The sequence below is a fragment of the Quercus lobata genome, chromosome 11 (assembly GCF_001633185.2).
Source record: "Quercus lobata isolate SW786 chromosome 11, ValleyOak3.0 Primary Assembly, whole genome shotgun sequence".
Taxonomy (NCBI): Eukaryota; Viridiplantae; Streptophyta; class Magnoliopsida; order Fagales; family Fagaceae; genus Quercus; species Quercus lobata.
In genome coordinates this window covers 50,285,894-50,306,488 of record NC_044914.1, presented here as the reverse complement: position 1 = coordinate 50,306,488, position 20,595 = coordinate 50,285,894, and the positions used below count along the sequence as shown (strand labels likewise).

General features: G+C 36.3%; 3 protein-coding genes across 3 annotated transcripts; 1 reads left to right on the top strand and 2 right to left on the bottom strand.

Annotated features, from left to right (window-relative positions):
• Window positions 1-3,644: 3,644 nt before the first annotated feature.
• On the bottom strand, window positions 3,645-10,595 carry LOC115968393 (SEC12-like protein 2). The gene is made up of 10 exons (XM_031087781.1): window positions 10,283-10,595; window positions 10,074-10,168; window positions 8,322-8,472; window positions 7,779-7,870; window positions 7,551-7,650; window positions 6,655-6,730; window positions 6,431-6,551; window positions 5,811-5,927; window positions 5,642-5,709; window positions 3,645-4,173 (listed from the first exon to the last, which is right to left on the bottom strand). The coding sequence occupies exons 1-10, from the start codon at window positions 10,523-10,525 to the stop codon at window positions 4,058-4,060; spliced, it is 1,179 nt and encodes a 392-aa protein (XP_030943641.1). The 5' UTR covers window positions 10,526-10,595; the 3' UTR covers window positions 3,645-4,057.
• A 5,968-nt stretch (window positions 10,596-16,563) lies between these two features.
• LOC115967075 lies at window positions 16,564-18,637 on the top strand. The gene is made up of 3 exons (XM_031086159.1): window positions 16,564-17,828; window positions 17,988-18,179; window positions 18,403-18,637. Exons 1-3 carry the CDS (start codon window positions 16,564-16,566, stop codon window positions 18,635-18,637), a joined length of 1,692 nt encoding a protein of 563 aa, XP_030942019.1.
• Window positions 18,638-19,134: 497 nt separating this feature from the next.
• Window positions 19,135-19,557, bottom strand: LOC115967074. The gene has a single exon (XM_031086158.1). The coding sequence runs from the start codon at window positions 19,555-19,557 to the stop codon at window positions 19,135-19,137; it is 423 nt and encodes a 140-aa protein (XP_030942018.1).
• Window positions 19,558-20,595: the final 1,038 nt, after the last annotated feature.

Here is a 20,595-nt window from a genome sequence, read left to right as displayed (position 1 = left end):
ACTTGGGCTGGGTTGCGGCTGTGTCACTGTGTGTGAACTGTGAAGGAAAACTGAAGAAAAGGAACGTTAAGAAGATGAGGATGAAGTGAACGGTTGGATGATCAAAGTTTAAAAGATGGATTTTTTTTTTTTTTTTTGAGAAATTAAAAGATGGAATTTAATTACAAATTTTAAAAGGAAAAAAACATATATACAGTACCAAGTACCAGCTTAAAAATGTTTAGAGTGTATACCGTGTATTTAAGAATTAAACCCATTTAAATATACATTACTTTAATTTCTTTAAAATATCCTTACATCTTCTTATGTGTGTATTAGATATACGTAGTATTTTCAAAAAAAAAAATTGATGCGATAGAAATATGAGTGATAAAGAAAAAATAATGAGTCCTTCACGTTCACGTATGCCACGTTAAAGTTATGGTAAAAAAAAATTATGAAATAATATGTGATTCTAAAACCATTTAATTAAAAATATTAATACAATTTTATTTTGAAGAGATTCATTCTACCAAAAATTATTGAGTTTTAACTTTTGAGATGATAATTTTGTATTTATTATGAAATATGCAAATTCTGTTACTTTTTTACAATTTTTTTTTAATTAAGAGAGTCATTTATTATTACCATGAAGTTAATTATTATTATTATTATTATTAAGAAGGTAAAATCACATAATGAATTCTTAAATAAAAAAATAAAAGTATTCTCAAAAAATAAAAAATAAAAATAAAAGAACACAAATATAAAGAATTCTTTATATATATCGTCGCCTTCAAAGATTACATCAAGGATACCCACTTCCTGCTCAAATCTGCATTCTAGTCGACACCATAGCATCCTCTTCATGAGATCTCTATTAAAAGGGTTATCCATCAATAACCATCCAAGGAGACAATAGTTGCCCTTGCCCATTTCTTACAAACAGAGAGTGAGTATAAAATTATAAATAAATAAATATTTTTAGAACAGCTACAATGGATGACTTTAGACAAGCACTATAGCATTTTGCAAATTTTGAAAATATAGAATGTGTGAAATTTGATGAACATGACTCTCTATTTTAAAATTTAGGGTGTTTTACTATATGGAAATGTTCATACCATATAATTGGCTTAAAAAAAAACATATAAGGGGGTTCTAACTTTGACCTCAATTAAATCAGAAGACCTCGTGATGGGTATAAAAATAGTCGGAATGAATCATAGAAAAAAACAAAAGAGCAACTGCTGAACTTGAACGCAATTTCAAGGGTAATCTTCAAATGCATCATGTTACCAAATCGAGCATTTTTTTTTTTTTTTTTTTGTGAGAATCACTTTTGAAGTGCATATTGTTGTACAAATTTAGGTTTGAAGAAAATTTATAGGATAGGAAAAAAATGTTGATTAACCGTGATAGTGATATCATATGATTAGAAATAAAAAAATAAAAATCTCGCTAAGAAAGTGCCAAATGCTGTATTAATCTTAAGATTTCAATAACAAACATTGAATTTATTTTAAGAAGTACCTAAAAAACATGAATTAAAACAAAAGGTTCAAAAAAAACAACCACTAGAACAAACATTGAATTTATTTTAAGAAGTGCATAATAAACATGAATTAAAAACAAAAGGTTCAAAAAAACAACCACCAGATTAGTACTACTAGGGTAACTAAAACTATGAAGCTTGTTTGGTTAGGGTGTTTGAACAATAGTTTTCAGTATTTAAACACTGAAAACTATAGGCCAAAAAAAGAAAAAAAAAAAAAAAAGCATTTAGGCTGTGTTTGGTTGCCGTAAAACATTTTCCGGAAAATACATATTTTCCGGAAATGCTAATTTCCGAAAAAGGAAAATATTTTTGTGTGTTTGGTTGCATTTCAAAAAAATTTCCGGAAAATATTTTCTGGTGTTTGGAAAAGAAGAAGGAAAACACAAACCCAGAAAAACACAAGCCACAACCCAGAAAAATCGCGATCTCGCCTTCGCGAGATCGCGATCAACGTTGCGGTCTCGCTGTCGCGAGATCGCTATCAACGTTGTCGGTCTCGCTGTCGCGAGATCGCGATCAACGTCGCGATCTCGATTCGGCGCGATCTCGCGAAGGCGAGATCTCGATCAACGCTTCGCGAGATTGCGCCGTCGATCGCAATCTCGATTCGACGCGACGTCGCGATCTCGCGACGGCGCAATCTCGCATTCGCGAGATCGCGATCGACACTTCGCGAGATCGCGCCGTCGATCACAATCTCGATCCGGCGCGATCGTGCACCGCGCCGCTCGTCCGCGCAGTGCGATCGTCGGATTAGCGACGCGATCGTCCCTCTCTCTCTCTGATCTGGGCTCTCTCTTCTCTCTCTCTCTCTCTCTCTCTCTCTCTCTTTTTCCGGAAGTGAATTGAAGTGAAAATGAAGGCAGAAATGGATTTCCGTGGTCAAAGGGAAAATTCGTGGTCAACCGGAAATCATTTTCTGGAAAAATAATGTTTTCCGTGACAGCCAAACGCATGCATTTTCCGGAAAATCATTTCCGGAATCACTTTGAAGTCGTTTCAAACGCAGCCTTAGTAAGGATGTTTTTTACGAGTGTTTGGAGTTACATTGCTCAGTTTAAGGTATTTAAATATTGAATTTAGAAAATTCCTCTTATCAATTTTCAGTTTTTAAATAATATTACTTAACGACACTTTTGTAAATATATTGAAAATTATGGGACTCACTTGATTAGACAACACATAAACTGACTTCTTGCTCTCATAAATACTTCCCTACACCTCATGTCACCACTCTCCCTTATGGCCATTGCTTCCTTTCTCTCTTGCTCACACATCCTCTCTCTTCTCGGCTTCTCCTCTAACCGTCATTGATGGAAACTCATTCTAGTGTATGAGTAAATGCCTAACCGTAGCTTGCAAGACGCTTTGCTTGACAAGAAATGTGCTAAGCTTATGGAATGGATGAAAAGATTCAACATTGTTGTTGATATCGAAAAGGGTCTCTCTTATCTTCACTATTTGTGTTCTCCACCGGTTGTTCATGGGGATATCAAGCCCAGTAATATTCTGTTAGATGCTGATTTTAAGGCCAAGATTGGAGATTTCGATTTAGTGAGGTTGAAGATCAAGGATCTTGTGGAGAAGGACATCGTGGTTGAAGTTGCTGAGGATAACGAGTTGATTTTGGAGGAGACTGAAAGTGTGGCCACTGGGTTTGATGATGTTATTGTTGATTGATCTCTGGAGAGTTGTGTGGTTTGGATATTAGATTCAGAGGCCTCGGCAGAGAATGTGGCGGTGGTGGTTTCGCCTGAAGGAGGTCTTGATAAGGCAAGCACATTGGAGGGATTTTTTGATAAGATTAGTCTTGATAATGGCAAGGATTTGATTGGGAATGGAGGAAAAACTAGGGTTTGAAGAGGAATTGGTGGTGAAAACAAGATGGTGGAGGTGGGTCTGAATCGGGTGGAGTGAAGGACTATGTGATGGAGTGGATTGGCAGTGAGTTAAAGAAAGATTGGCTTAAAAATGAATGGATTGCGTCGCCGAGCACGGTTGAGAATGATGGGTCAGGCTTGGAAATTGAGGATAAAAAATATATATTAAATTGTACTATGCTTGTCAGCTTTAGATTAAAAAAAAAAAAAAAAAAACTCACATACCAAACACACAATTATATTTTTTCACATACTAAAGCATGTTATTTCAAACATGATACCAAATACATTATTTGCTTTATGAATACTGTAAACATGTGCTTTCACAACATTTTTTAAACCAAAGTTTTCAAGTATTTTAAACAACGATAATAAAAATCTTCAACCAAACAGCGATACTAGAAATCTTCAACCAAACGGCTCCTGTTCACAGAATTGAAGAGTGCCAAAACAACACTTCCTTTGAAAATACTGTGCCTTCCAAAGTAGCCTGTTCTCCTGTATAGAATTGTCCGATTCGAGCAGAGTAGGATTCTTGAAGTTCTTTGAGATAACTCTACCCTGTAGTTTTTATAATCCCACGTGACAAATCTATTCCACTCGTCACAGAGAATTTTAAGAACTCCACGGTAAGTTTACCCTACAAGCTCTTAAAGATCTTCAAAACTGTAGCCCCTAGCTGGATTCCTTGATTCTTCATAAAATAAGCAACGACGGCAAGTAAAATGACGAACACAACCCACAAGCTCAATTCTCCTGGAAAAAAAAATGAAGATCCCAAATCAACACAAGATAATTTTAAATGTCGTGGAAAGAACTGCAAACAAACCCCATCCCCCAACAAAAAGGCAAATAAAACATAATAGATCATGTCCATGAAAAAGATGTTTAAGCTATTTCAACAGGGCAAGCAAATTTATTAGGCCAATCAAGTCCAAATTACATTTAATAAAGCACATTTGGCTTGAAAACTATGTCTTACAGAACTTTTTGGGGAATGAGTCACAAAGTGGTGTCCCCTAAAAGAGAAATATGTAGCCCAAAAATAAAAACCACTTAAGTAATGATGACACTAAGTAATGATGACACAAGACAAGGGGAATTTTATGATAGTTTCACTGTAGCACATTTCTGATAAGAACTAGATGGAATATGAATATGAATTGTGGAAGAGTAAGAATGGTGAATGGGAATGGTAGTTGTTGTAGGCCACTTCAAGGGGACCTCCATAGAGAGAGATTAAGAGAGAGTAAGCCATGTGTTAAATGAGGTACATGTGCTCAATCCTAATAACTCATCCTAATCTCAACTAACTAACTAAAGGGATTACAACAACTATGAGGAGATTACAAGGCATATGACATAATTTGGGGTTCCTATCATTTTCTCTCACTGATACCTTCCTAGATTTCTGTTTTTCCTAAACAGGATTCATTTCATTCTTCTCAATTTCAATATCAATTTCATTAGAAAACAATCCTATCAACTGAAGCCATGACTGGCCCAAGCACAATCCTAACAGAGACCTAAGTTTGCATTTAATCCAAGAAGTCATCATGAATTAAAACAAGTATGCAAAATAACACATATAGTACTTTAGTTTCAGGGTGGCAAGTCATTCCCTGCCCTCAAGGCCCAAGCACACAGTTGTAGTTTGTCTCTTTTGGACGTTCAATACTTCAATTTCTATCCCTTTCAAGTAATAGACAGTATCCTGTCCTGTCTACCAGATACATGCATCTTCATGTGGGTCCCACATAGTTGTAAGGCTCGCACGTTTTTATTGTAGGGCTCACATGTTGTGGAAGACAAGACGCATATATCCAATGCATGAAATAATTATTGTTCTAGTAGAGGTAGTGTTTTCCACTCAATACCCTTTGAGAGTGTATTTTGCATTCTATAACCTTTCACAAGTGTTTTTACTTATGTACTTTAATGAAATGATACTACTCTATCCCCTGAAAATATTTTAGTTTCTACCTCTGTAAAAAATTCAGAAGCAAATTTATGTTTGGCTCCTCATACTTTTGAGCCCTGTCACAGCCCATTGGGACCCAATGAGAGCCCAGGACAGGTTTTGTCAATCAACAGCTTCAATAGGGTAAACCATTGCCAATTCAACAGCAGGAAATGGATACTTCTTTTTTTTTTTTTTTTATAAGTAGTGGGAAATGGATACATTATTAAATAATCAGATCAAAAAATCAAGGGAGGTGTGTACCAGCTTCCTTCTTTTCCTCAATTAGTGTGACCCTTGCACTTGAGTCCAGGGATACAGATGCCAAAGCCCTGCATTCAGATTTTACATGCTTCACTGTCAAATTAATTGAAGGAAAGAGCTGCAGCATAATTGTGATCAAGAAGTGAAATGCAGATATGTATGTTACAACCTTGAGTCATGCGAGAATGAAAGTGCAGTTACAAAGCCAAGGTGTGCTTTCCTAACAACTGTCTGAACCTGCTTGCTGGCTGAATTTAAAATAAAAACATCACCTTGAGTTGTCCCACTGCATGTCAACCAATCAGAGGAAATGTTAAGTGGTCAAGAAGATGCATTGTAAGAGTTTGTACATGCACAGTAAGTATTGTTGTGAACCATAAATAAAGGAAGTTCGCCTTTTCAGAAATAGAGATCCTTCCCACAAAGGACTGGACCAAGAAAGCAAGTTTTAGCCACTTCAAGACTGCAAACACGGGAAAAATAGGTGGGGTGGGGGTGGGGCTGAACTTGAACGAAGCAACAACTGCTGTCATAATAAACCATTTCCCTTAAGCCAATGGTTTCAAAAACCATTGCAGGATGTCTTCAAAAGCAAGTAAGTTATATTCTTTCTCAAAGTATTGACCATAGTGACATAAATTCTCTACTGTAGAAAACTCTAGATGGGAATTGTTGGGGATAAAGAGCACAATTGCATATATTAAAGATACCAAACTTGAAACATAAAATCATGAGGAAGGTGAAAATTCATCTCCATGAGAACTTGAAACTAGCCAATCAAATTTTTACCAGGCAAGGAACTTTCCATCTGGTGAAACACTGAAGGCCGAAATTGTATCACGTACTACAGTCTTCGATCCAATCCTCTTCCATGTTTTTGTATCCCATGTTACAATGCTTCCACCTTTACCTATGTAGATTAATAGTCACAATGGTCAGCTCATGAAACAGTAGAGTAAAAGGTAAGCACTTCTTTCAAAAACTGGGAGGATGGCATCTAGTCTGATTTTCACCTGTCGCTGCAGCAATATATAGAACCTGATTCGCATCATTACTCACAGAGAATCTACAAAAGCAGAAAACTTCATCCTGTATGTAAACAAATCTTATTAGTTCAATCCAGATGATAGAAGATTTATCAAATCAAATCATAGAAAATCATGAAGAATTTTAAAAGATGTACTATTATTATACCTGTGCAATTCACATTAGTATAAAATAATATGCAGGAAAAAAAATCTATTTCATCATGTAAGATCAAGTTTCTATCAAATCATAATATAATAGATTATTAAAAGTTTAAAATAAAAAATTCGTTTGAATTTCTTAAAGGACATAGTTTGGCTCTAAATATGTTTGGACCTATATTTTTCAACCCATTTCGTGCCAATTTACAAGACTATCCATATGCATTATTGAAACAAGTCACATAATTCAATTAAGAACTCATGTAACTAAATCTATACATGGATGGTCTCTTCAATTGTCACATAGTAAGTTGGAGGAAGACAGGTTCAAACATATTTGGAGCCAAACTTTTTCATTTCTTAAAACTTTTGAGAATTGAGTTTTATTTGTAGTATGTTAAATTAACTTTGGTAATAGAGCATCCTGTGTAAGGATATAGAGAAAAAAGAGAGAACATCCACTTGGCACAACCATAGCATGTATGACACACAGTTATCATATAGTACATCAAGCCTATGATACTCTCATTTCTACAATACATATAGCCGGTATATGAGGTCATGGTCAGATGATACAATCAACTTATGTTGACAGATTCATTATTTCAGTACTTTTTTACAATACAATCCACTTTTGCTTCTTGATGTTGTATCATTCCAATCCAACTAAAATTGAAAATAATTTGATTTTCCCTCATGGGAGAATTTAATCAGTTGCTCACATTTTCCTTTGGAAGAGAAGCTGTGGTTGTTTTGGAAGTCAGATCCCAAACCTTAGCAGGACCACTGTTTCCTAAGGAGACAAGGTACTTCCCATCGGGGCTGCAAGACAACAAAGTCAGATACTTAATATAACTACATTACAAATACAGCAGGTAGCATGTACAAAATCCCCTTTTCCTTTTTATGGATCTTGCAATTTAAGAGTAATATTAGTCCATGCCATCAACCTGAAATCTAGATCCTTCACAGATTTATGAGCACTGGCCTCATCAAGAATAATAACCATGCTAGGCCATTCGAAGACCCTTAAATTTCCATCCTGTACTGCACAAAACTCAGATAGTCATCACATCTTATATTTGCATGAACCAAGACAAATTTTGGAAAAGAAATTCAGCAATGGCATAGATGAAGCATAACTTAACTCCATTGAACAACACCAAATAAATAAATAGATAAATCATCAATCGAATAAATGTTAATCTTTTAAAAAGAAAACCAGAGATTTGGCCATGATGGGAGCAAGATATTACAAAGAAGAATGATATTAGTAGTAACAGGCAAATATATATTCTGATATGGTAATTGAGATAACTATGATGCCTTTTCTAACGGAATTTCAAACTTGTAAGATTTAGACACAACCAACACATGTGACTTACCTATAAAAAATGCAAGTAGACATCTCTAAATAATGCATGCTAATTGTTGTCCAACATCTCAATGTCATGCAGCAAATAAGTCTAAAAAATGTGAAAGACAATATCTACCTCACCACCAGCAGCAAGTGCAGAACCCTCATTGTTAAACACTAATGATAATTGCTGTCCAACATCTTCCAACCGGGGCTGCAGTTTATCAGACTCCTTTAAAATTAATTTATAAAGTTCCTCACTCCCCTTTTCACCCATTTCATACCATCTGCATTAGAAAAGCTCGATTACAAATCAACAACTCCCAAATAACTGGAAAGAATAATTGTGACGGTTTAATATGTAATATTCATACACATCTTTACAAAATTGAGTTCCTTCACCTTTATTGATAATAGCATGGAGTGGGATACACTTTTATATAGTACATCTTAGTAACTTACCTACATTAGTTTAGATTTAGAGTCGCTTATTTTAATTGTAAGAAATGCAATTCATTCTTTTTTCTTTTTCTTTTTTTGATATAAGAAAGTGGTGTCCCAGCCACTGGCCAAACTATTCCACTTCATGTCCATGAGACACCCCAGAAACCCCATGGACCAATATTGTGGTGGATGGAACTTGAGACTTCCGGATTTAAGGCATATCCTTCAAGTCACTGAACCCACCACCTAGGTGTCCCTATAGGGGCTCATTTTATTATTTATTAGTGCAAATATTATACTGCATTATACTATGATAATGCAATTCGATTATCATAGTAGTCTTATTATTGACATTCCAACCAAGACAATAAGCAAATCAGTTGTTAGATAACACAGACACGATTTCCAGCACTACCTCCTGATTGTAGTAATTGTAGTCTACACTCTGCATGCAACACCATTCAACAGACCTGTTCACAGCATCTTTATTTTACCTTCCTTTGATCAAATCTGTTTGGTCACTCAAGGCAAAGAGAATCCTATTTTTCTACGCTTGTCAAAGCCACACATAAATTCCATTCCTCTTAACGAATTAATCACTTAATTCATTTAATTGTAGTAGGTTTTTTTTTTAACTTTCTAAAAAAGAGCCTTTAGACTCGCCTCCTGGGCAGGAGGATAAACTCCTTAGCCCATCAACGGTGAAAAGCCCCCGGATTACCCAGTAATACTACAATAATGCATTTTGATTATCGCAGTAGTCTTATTATTGACATTCCAACCAAGACACTAAGCAAATCAGTTGTTAGATAACGCAGACACAGTTTCCAGCACTGCCTACTGGTCGTAGTTTTTGCAGTCTACACTGTACACTCTGCACGCAAAATACTATTCAACAGACCCGTTCACAGCATCTTTATTTACCTTCCTTTGATCAAATCTGCTAAGAGAATCCTAGTTTGCTAGGCTTGTCAAAGCCATACATAAATTCCACCCCCTCTTAAAGAATTGATCACTTAATTCAACTTGCCTTCTGATCTTCACATAAATTTTGGTGGTAGTAGTAGGTTTTTTTTTTTTTAACATCTCTAAAAAAGAGCTTTAGGCCCCGTTCGGTAATGGTATTTAAACAACAAAAACGGTTATTTAAACACCATAACATGTACTTCTACACATTTTTTCACCCACACGTATTTCCACAAAACTCCGTTACTAAAAATCTCTTACCAAACAGGCCCTTACACTCCCCTGATATAAGAATAAACCGCTTAGCCCGTCAAGAACCGGATTACCCAGTAACTGGTTCTAGCAGGCGGGGTCAGTCAACTAATCTGAGTGAACAGACCAACTGACCCCCACCCAGCACCCGGTCAGGCCAATCAATTGGACAATTCAAGAGCTTATACAATGGTTGGTGAGTTAGGGTTTTTTGAAGAATGAATACCTGCAACTATTGGGGAATGAACAAAGGACTCCGTCTCCGTTCGGATGAACCGCTGTTCTATACGGCAAATCAGATCTAGTTTCAAGCTTAAACACCTGAAAAATCAAAACCCACAAACAATTTTATGCATAAAATTTCCAAAAAAAAAAAAAAAAAAAAAAACCTAAAACCTAATCCCTAAATTTAAGAGTAAAAATTGAGAGTGTTACGGGATGATCGGAGAGGGAATTGGTGTCGGAATCGAAGGAGGAGATAAGGACGGCGTTAGGGATACCACTCCGTCCCTCGCCGCCACCGCCGGCCAAAACGACGTAGTACTGAGTCGAGTTGGAAACTTCACCATTATCGCCGGATCGATCTCGATCCTTGAATCTAATAAGAACCCAACCGACTGAATACAAAGGGACACCGTATTTCTTAGAGTTGGGAGAAGGAATATTTTTTCTCCTCATTTTCGAATAGATCGAAATTTATACGTTTCGATCGGTGAAGGTTGGCTTAAGATATGAAATGTTAGGTAAGAGGTCACTACCTAACCTATTTTTTTATTCATTTTTATAGTTTTTTTTTTTTTTTTTTTTATACTTTTTACTTTTCTTATTGCTATCTCAACTTTCTATATTTCGAATTTAAAATGAATTAAAAATTTATTTTTTATCAAGTTATTTTCTGTATTTAATTTCAGGTGAAATATTATTGTTTTTAAAAAAATTTTAATGAAAAATAATTTTTTCTCACATCAAATTATATATGAAAAATTAAAAGCTTTTAACCTAGTAGGAGTGTGAGGGTTTGATTGAGAGTTTTTTTTTTTTTTTTGATAGAATACTACTTACCAAGTTCTTTGGCCAATTTTTGTTTGTAATGCTACCAAAAAAAAAAACAAAAACAAAAAAACAAAAAAATTATAATTACCGAAATTATATTTAATCTTTTGTTTTTTTATTGAGAAATATGTAACCCAAAAGTTGCATAAAGAAAGTAACAATATAATAATAATAATAATGATGATGAGATGGTGGGGGAAAAAGTGAGTCATCCAGCCATACAGCACATGGGATAGGTGAATCTATGACAATGAGCAATAAAATAAATAAATAAAAAATTAGAAAGTAAATGACGGGGGGAGCATGGTGGAAGCTTTGTTGGGTTTATGTTTATCAGATTGATTTAAAATATGTCCCTTAAAAGTCAAAAAAAAAAGCTGTCATCGGATTGAATAGCGTGCCTTTCAATGCAAGTCACGACTCACGGATTTTATGGTTGAATTAGGAGGAAGTTTCGGGAGTAGCTTCCTCCCACGCGTAGTTGACTTGAGTGGGTCTCACGTTTGTGAACGGGAGAAAATATACACCCCCGGTCCCCAGTGTATTTTCTCGTACATTACACTTTTTTTTTTTTTTTTAATTAACAAAAGAGAATTTTTTTTTTTTTTTTTTTTTTAAGAAAGAGCACTGTATTTTTAATTAACGAAAGGTCAATTTGGCTTGAATTACAGCAGAGATGTGTCGAGAAACATCTTTCATCTATCCCAATAACTCACTAACATGTCTAACAATGTTGTAAACTGCACTATTATCCTATCTTTTTACATGACTAAACTCCATGGATTCAAACTAGTTTGCTAACCTCTATACATCATCTACCAAGTGTTCGTAGTCTGCCAGCAATGATCCCTCACACAATAGAGCATCTATAGTGTTCTTAGAATCCCCCTTAAGGACAATAGGTGAGAGACTGATATCTAGAGCCAACCTGAGTGCTCTCTTAGCTACAACATTTCCACAACAATAACCAAGTACAGTGAAGTGATTTTCTCATCCATGGATGCTACGACCTGACCCTTACATCTCGGATTACAACTCCCACACCCATAGAATTTTGTTCTCGGAAAATAGTACCATCAAAGTTCATCTTCAGGATCGGCCATGGAGGTGGTTCCCAGATGGCGCGATATGGAGGCCAATTGGACTGATCCGACTCATTACCCCTAATTGCTGTTGTTGAGAGTTTTTCCTTGTCTGGAATATTGATCGCATTAAACACTTACCATTGGGATTGCTGGGAATTAGACTTAATAGGAGCAATAATTGGTGAGCTATCATACGTGGGTAATGTTGCTTCAATATCACGGAAAATTATTAGGTACTCCTAGAGTACAATAAATGCGTACTCCCTCCTCTCACATGAATAGTGGGTCTCAACATGAATTTAATTAATGGGACCAACCATTCATGTGAGAGGAGGGAGTACACATTTATGGTACTCCGGGAGTACACAATAATTTCCCCAATATCACTTATTTTTGCTGCCAACTTATCACTCTTTACTTCCACAACCAAAATAAGAGGTGCATTAAATGGGCTAGACTCTTTAATGATTGGCTGGGATTTTGGACTTTCAGAAATTCCCATAGTAGTTGTAAATTTGAACCACTGCCAACTTTGAATGCGATGTCAACATTAATGAGGAATCAATTCCACAAAACTTGGATTCCATAACTGATGTAACATCCTCTTACATCGTCTTAACGTTTTCTTGCACCATTTCATCGCCGCCTCCCTCAGTCGAAGCTGTTATGCCGGATTCATTATTGTCGGTAGCCTCCTTTTCTCTCCATGCAGGTTGAGATGAGGTCCTTTCAAACATCCCAGGCACCACGATTACACCTTTCCTTGCTGAACGGTGTGGAGAAGCCTGAAGTGATGGAACAACTTGTTGTTGTGAAACCCATAAGGTGCCTTTGCTTTGAATCCATAGTTCACAACTTTTGTCATCGTGACTCGACTTGCCATGCCAATAGCAAAGATTCAAGATGAACTTCAAATTAAGATAGCTAATCACTTCGAAGGGTAAAACCTGAATCCTCCCTCTTTGAGAGAGACATATTTCGCCAAGTATCTGTGAGTTCCTCCATTAAGACAGGTTGGAAGAAAGAATGAAAAAGAAATGCACACAAAAGGAGACAAAAAACTACTTCCCCTAATCTCACAAGAAAAACCCCACAAGCTCTAGAGATAAACTTGTTATCCCTAGAGAGACCAAAACAAACACTCCTTCGTAAGGAAGGGACAAGGAACTTATACTGCCTAAGGATATGTTTGGTTGGGGTGAAAACAGGGAAGATGGAAAATTAGAAGAGAAAAATAGGGTGGAAAACAAGAGAGACAAAAAATAGGGAGAAAAATAATCCCTCTGGGCCCATATTTTTTTTATCCTCCCAATTTGAGAGGAAAATGGGAAGGAAAAAGTGCTGAATAATATAATTTACACAAATACCCTTACTTTGTTCATCTCACCTACCCCTCCCACTTTCTCATTACACCTGTGACCTGATTACTTTTGTCTCTTCATCCTTATCACTCTCTTAGCACCTTCACAGCACAACAACGTGAACTATTCTAGGTTCTCTTCTCTCTCTCTTTTTTTTTTTTTTTTTTTTTTTTTTTTTTTTTTTTGCCTTGTTTAATCAACACAGCAATGTGAATAAAGTAGTTTTTTTTTTTTTTTGAAAATATCTTCCTGGTCTGTGTATGGTCATGTGGATAAAGTCTACATAATCAATTTTTGTTGCCCATAAATTTAAAATTATATATAATAATAAAGAAAAGTAACATATATATATATATATATATGTATTTGTGTTAATTTTTATATTATTTAATGAGTGCAAAATATATCTATTTCTTATATATTATATAACAATGACATAATAGTCAATTTTATAAACTACATTTTTCATCCTCTCCTTTTTCTCTCCAACCAAATAAAAAAGTTTTCCACCCTTCCAACCAAATACATATGAGGAAAAACCAAATCTTTTCTATCCTCCCACTTTTCCATCCTCCCACTAATTTTCTATCCTCACACTTTTCCACTCCTCCAACTAAACGAACCCTAAGAGAAGTGGGAGTACCCAACTTTCTTAGCGACAAAGAGACATTTGATATAAGATGAGTATAAGCTTGTTTATGGGTTTGGTTTTACTCTAACCTAATTATGGTATATGAGGGTGAAATGATAGTGGGGAAGATAAAATGAAAGTGAAGGGTGTTTGGTTGGAGAATTTATTAAGCCCATCAAGAGGACTTTCTGATTCTTCTAACCAATAAAATACTGTAATTTATACAAATGAGATATCATCTAATAATATTTATGAGAAATGCGAACAAATGCCTTTAAGACATTGGTTGATAATCCATTTAAAGGAAGTTTTTATGGGAAAAGAAAAAAAAAATTAATATTTTGACAGCTTTTTTCATTTACCATAAAAGTGGTGTCAAAACTTTTCTAAAATGGATTGTTAACCAATACCCTAAAGACACTTGTTAGCATGACACATTTTTTATTTTTAATTCTTGTGCTAATTAAGAATCTAACTCACACATTTGCATAAATGTCATTATTTCATAGGTTGGATGGGAGGACCACTTCAATAGTCCTCTTAGTAGACCTAATAATTTCTCGTTTAGTTGAGAGAGGAGAAAATGGGGGGTGAGGGAGTTTTCTCCCCTGGTTTACCATTTAAGAAGAAAAAATTTTCTTCTCAATTTAGGGAGAAAAGTGGGGAGAAAGTGAATTTTCTATCCTCTCCTTTATTTATGAGTGTTGCTTCTTTTCTTTTTTTTGGAACTGTTACTGGCTTACTGTGCACTCTTTATTTAATTAATTTTTTTTTCCTTTCTTCTTGTTTTGCCTTTTCACTCTTCCCCGTTGGCTCTCTTTCACTCTTTCTTCTTTCATATTAGACGAAACATTTTTTTTTTTCGCTATATGTTTTATTAGTTGTGTTAGTTGGTAGTAAATAAAAAAAATTTATAAAATATTAAAAAAAAATGTTTTATTTATGTACTAGGGGCATGAGAGTAAAATTATACAAACTATATTTTCTATCCTCCCACATTTCTACTCAACCAAAAAAAATAGTTTTCTATCTCTCAACTTTTCTACTCTCTTAACCAAACACAAAGAGGGAAAACTAAATTTTTTCTATCCACTCACTTTTCCACTCCCTCCCTATTTTACCTCCCTATTTCAATTCTCCAACTTTTTCATCCTCACAATCAAACGAAACCTAAATGTATATATATGTAAAGTTTGGAGACTTGAACCTTGACCCTTGCCCCCCACACCCCACACTCCACAATAACTTATACTTATGGAGTGACCATTGTGCCAAAAATGCACGGTAGTGGTAAGTACATTTATAAATGAACCAAGCCGTTCATAAATAGTTCAGATTGGATTCGATAAAAAAGCTCATTCATTTTTGTTTATAAATAATCCTACTTAAGTCTTAGTTTTAAGCTTATTTAATAAATGAACCAAGTTTAGGAAAAATAAATTGTCTATAAACAGACTTGTAAATAAAAGGGTTCAACAAAAACAAGCTTAGTTTATGCTTGTTTATAGGCTTGGTAATAAACTTGAAATGGACTTGACAAATAAATTCATATTTTACCTGGGATGCACGGACGCGGCTTCGGACCTAGCGCACCCGCGTCCGACACGGCAACGTGGGAGGGACGCCGCAGACCGAGTGTCCGTGTCACGTCGTGCCACGTCATGCCACGTGGATTTCCCGACTCGCGCCGACGTGGCTCAAATCGGGCCGTATCAGCCGTATCGGCCGAAACCGCCGAAATGGCCGGTTCAAGCCGAAACAGCCGAGTCAGGCTGAAATTCAAAAAAAATAAAAGGTGCAAAACGCATCGTTTGAACTTAACCTAAATACCTACAACTCTCTCAGACACTCTCACTTCGTCCAAACACCCTTTCTCACTCTGTCCCTTATCTCTCTTCTCTGTGCGACTGTGTGCTCCGTCCCTCATCTCTCTTCTCTATGCTCTGAGCTCTCTGTGAGTGCGGTGTGCTCTGCTTCAGCCTTCAGGTTTGCTCTCCCTTCTCTTTTCTTGAATTTTTACTCTTTGTTTTTTACGATTTCTCTCTTACAAATTGCTTAGAAATGAATTTGTGAATCTGAAAATTTGTGTGCTTGACTGCTTGCTATGTTTTTTTGCTTGGTTTTTTGGTTCTTGTTGGAGTTAAAGGGTTTTGTTAACCTGTGATTTGTGGGAGTTAAAGTGTTTTTTCGGTTCTATGGTTCTGTGTTTTTTTGTTGTGAACCTGGTTGCTGTGTTTTTTTGCTGTGAACTTGGTTTGATTTATCATTAATTTATTTAGTTAATAGTTATTATTTGTAGGTTAAATTGAATCTATTGAATTTGCAATGGACGAAGTTAATAGCACAAAAAGTTCACAAGAAGTGTCAAATGATGAATCTCCTCTTTGGCAATATGTGACTAAAGTAGAAAAATCAGCTGGTGCATCTGTTAAATCAGGTGGAAACACATACTTTAAGTGCAACTATTGTGATATAGTTTTTATGGGATCCTATTCTAGGGTTAAGGCTCATTTATTACAAATTTATGGCAAAGGTATTAGAGCAAGCGTTAAGGTGTCAAAGAGCCATAGGTTGGAAATGTAGCGAATGCATGATCAAGTTGAGAATAATAAGTTAGAGAAAGAACAGAGAAGTCAAATTCCCTTACCCCCACCTCCCCCAGGCCGTGGGATACCTATTTCCCCATTTCGGAGACAGGAAGGGAGTGATAGTAGTCATAGTACAAATTCAATTGATGTTAAGAGGAGGAAGGTGACTATGAATACTACTTTGGAGAAAGCATTCCAGAATAATGCTAGACATGATTTAGATAGCAGAATTGTTAGGATGTTTTACACCAGTGAGCTTCCGTTTAACTTTGCAAAAAACCCACTTTATCGTAGTTCCTATGCATTTGCTGCTACCTATAGCATTCCGAGTTATCTTCCTCCTGGATACAATGCCTTGAGAACAACACTTTTGCAAAAAGAAAGAGCTCATGTTGAAAGACTTTTGAAACCAATTAAGGACTCTTGGCTTGAAAATGGTGTAAGTATAGTTTCTGATGGATGGTCAGATCCACAAAGGAAGCCTCTTATTAATATTATGGCTGTATTAGATGGGGGTTCAGTGTTTATAAAGGCAATTGATGGGTCAGGTGAGTTCAAAGACAAGCATTACATTGCTGGGGGGTTGAAGGATGCTATAAAAGAGATTGGATATGAAAAAGTTATCCAAGTCATCACTGATAATGCTAATGTGATGAAGTCTGCTGGAGCTCTTATTGAGGGTGAGTATCCTAAAATATTTTGGACACCTTGTGTTGTCCACACTCTAAATTTAGTTTTGAAGAATATTTGTGCAGCAAAAAACACTGAAAAGAATGAAGTTACATATGAGGAATGTAGTTGGATTACACGTGTTGTTGATGATGCATCCTTCATACGTGTTTTTATCATGAACCATTCAATGAGGTTGGCAATGTTTAATGAATTTTGTCCATTAAAACTGCTCCAAGTTGTTGATACTAGATTTGCTTCGGTGGTTGTAATGTTGAAAATGTTGAAGTTGATAAAAAGATTCCTTCAAGCCATGGCTATTAGTGACCAATGGGCTTCTTATAAGAAGGATGATGTTGGAAAAGCTCAAAAGGTAAAAGATATGATTCTAAGTGATCTTTGGTGGGATAATATTGATTATATCTTTAAATTCACAGCACCCATTTATGATATGCTACGAATAGCCGACACAGATAAGCCTTGTCTTCATCTTGTGTATGAGATGTGGGATTCAATGATAGAGAAGGTGAAGGCAGTAACATATCTGTATGAAGGCTTGGAAGATGATCATTATAGCTCATTTTGGGGTGTGGTGTACGATATACTCATTGATCGATGGACTAAAAATTGTATACCACTACATTGCTTGGCTCATTTCTTAAATCCTAAGTACATTTATTATCTATTTTCCTTAGTTCACCCTTTTAGTAAAACACACGTTTCATCTATATTTGTTTTTTAATCTTTAACTAGGTCTTACTCCATTGAATGGCTTTCGGAGAATCCAAAACGCATCCCTCCACATCGGGATCATGAAATTTCTATAGAAAGAAGCAAGTGTTTGGAGCGATACTTTGAAGATGAGAATGACTTAATGGTGGTGAAGTTTGAGTTTGCTAAATTTTCAGGAGGAGGGTTTCCTTCACCAAATGCCTTGACAGATAGGTGGACCTTACAACCTTTAGTTTGGTGGCAATACCATGGCTTCGCATTTCCAACTCTTCAAACTCTTGCCTTTAAACTTCTTGGACAACCTTACTCATCCTCATGTACTGAGAGAAATTGGAGCACATACAAATTTGTTCATTCCTTAAAAAAAAAACAAAATGGCTCCTGCACGCGCTGAGGATTTGGTATATGTGCATTCTAATCTTTGACTCTTGTCAAGGCACAATGAAGAGTACATACATACAACAACAAAGATGTGGGATATTGCAGAAGACTCTTGGAATGAGAGCGACATGCATGAAGGAGCTGGAATTCTTGAGAATGCAGCTCTTACACTTGATGAGCCAGAGTTGAAGGCCATAGTTATTGGGAATGTTAACACTAGTGCTACTACTAGTGAAAGTGAAGTTCGAAGTGAAGCTATTGATCTTGAGGATGATAATTTTTGTGTTTGATTGTCTTGTTGATTATCTTTTATTTTGTTTTAGTTTCAAACTTATGAGTTGTATTCTAATTTCCGAACATCATGGAATGTTTTAGTTTCAATCTTATGGATTGTATTTAATTTATGAACATCATGTTTTAGTTATTATCTACTATTACTCTTAAATTTGGTATTTGTTTATATAATGTGAAAAAGTATGCTTAGCAATATATTAAAAATATTTTGTAAAAATTTTTTTAATCGCCGAGTCCTGCCACACCCGCACTCATCTTTTTCAAAAATTACCGAGTCCCGCACCCGCACCCGAGTCCCGAAACGCACCCGTACTTCATAGTATCTTACTGAACTTTTTTTTTTTTTTTGGGAGAAACCAATCGGGAAAATTCATTACTAGGACAAAAAATATTCTGTCAGAAATTACAAACTGCATCACTGTGGATGTCCTCTAGCCATATTTTGGGTTCATACAAGAACTTTGCTTGTTTAGCGAGTTTGTCTGCAACCATGTTAACCGTGCTTGAGGTGTGAAAAAGAAAATCTCCTCAACATTGCTGCTAGGGAGCGTGCGTCATCAACTATGTGGCCAAAGGCAGCCATACTTGGTTGATCAGAACTGAGGTGTTTGATGATAACCTCTGAGTCGCCCTTGAACACAACGTCCCGGAGGTCTAAATCAATGGCAAAAGAGACGGCCTTCCTGCTGTCCAAAGCTTTCAAGTCTTCTACTGTTGGAGGCAGGGTGATGCGTTCCGATAGAGCTGCGATGACCCTTCCATAAGAATCTCGTACCACCACTCCCAACCCTGCCGAGACCGAGTCTTGAAATGTTGCACCATCGCAATTTACTTTATAAAAGGATGGTGGAGGTGGCAGCCAATGGGTTAGGTGAGGGGCTGCTTCATGGCTCATTGGAAGCTCCTGATGAGCCATATGAAACTCCTAAAGGCGTTCAACGGCGTCGCTATAAATTTTTCCTAGTGGCAATGTCACCGTCCCTAGAAGTTGAAACCACACGTTCAAACCAAATATTATACACAGCTTCAGTCTCTCTTTAATTTAATTTATTTTTCTAAAAAATCTGTAATCTAAGTGTGCTACATATGCTATTTACTATTTGATTTAAGTGTGCTACATAAGCAAGAGAAGTTCTTCAGATGCAGCAAAATAAAGAAATGAAATCAGAAAATAACAAAATTAGAAACAGTGATATACTGATATTAGAGTTCCATTCAATGTACATGCAAAGATATATATTTCACATACATTTCACCCAGTGAGGTGATGCTAGTAGCACCTCACTGTTTCTTTTATAAAGTTTCTTTTATACAAACTCAAGGCCATATATACTTGAGTATCATGTATTCTTTACCCTCTAGCTCTAGGTGATAAGAAAGTAAAAAGACTGTAAAGATGATAGGAAGTGCAATTTAATCTGTAGATTTAAATCGCTTTACTGGAGCTCGGAGTGAAGATAGGCACTCAGCGTCTCCCTTGTCAATTCCATTAAGGCTGCGTTTGAATCGACTTCAAAGTGATTCCGGAAATGATTTTCCGGAAAATAGGTGTGTTTGGTTGTTACTTCAAATTCGGTCAAATTGAAAAGCATTTCCAGTTGACCGAATTTGAGAGCCAAAACAACGGAAATGATTTTCCGTTTCTATTTTCACTTCAAAGTACTTCCGACCTGGAAAATAGAAGAGAGAGAGAGAGAGAGAGAGAGATCGCGACATCACCGTCCGTCGACATCACCGGCTCGCATGGTAGCGCCGATGGCGATCGCGATCGCGATCTCTGCTTCGATCTTCGCGCGATGCGTCGATCTTCGCGCGATTGCGATTGATGCATTGCGCGAACGCGATCAACGCATCGCACCGCCGATCGCGATGCGCCGACCGCTCCGATCACGATCGCGCCGATCGCGATCTCTCCGATCGCAATCTCGCCTTCGTTTGTCCGGATTTGATGATT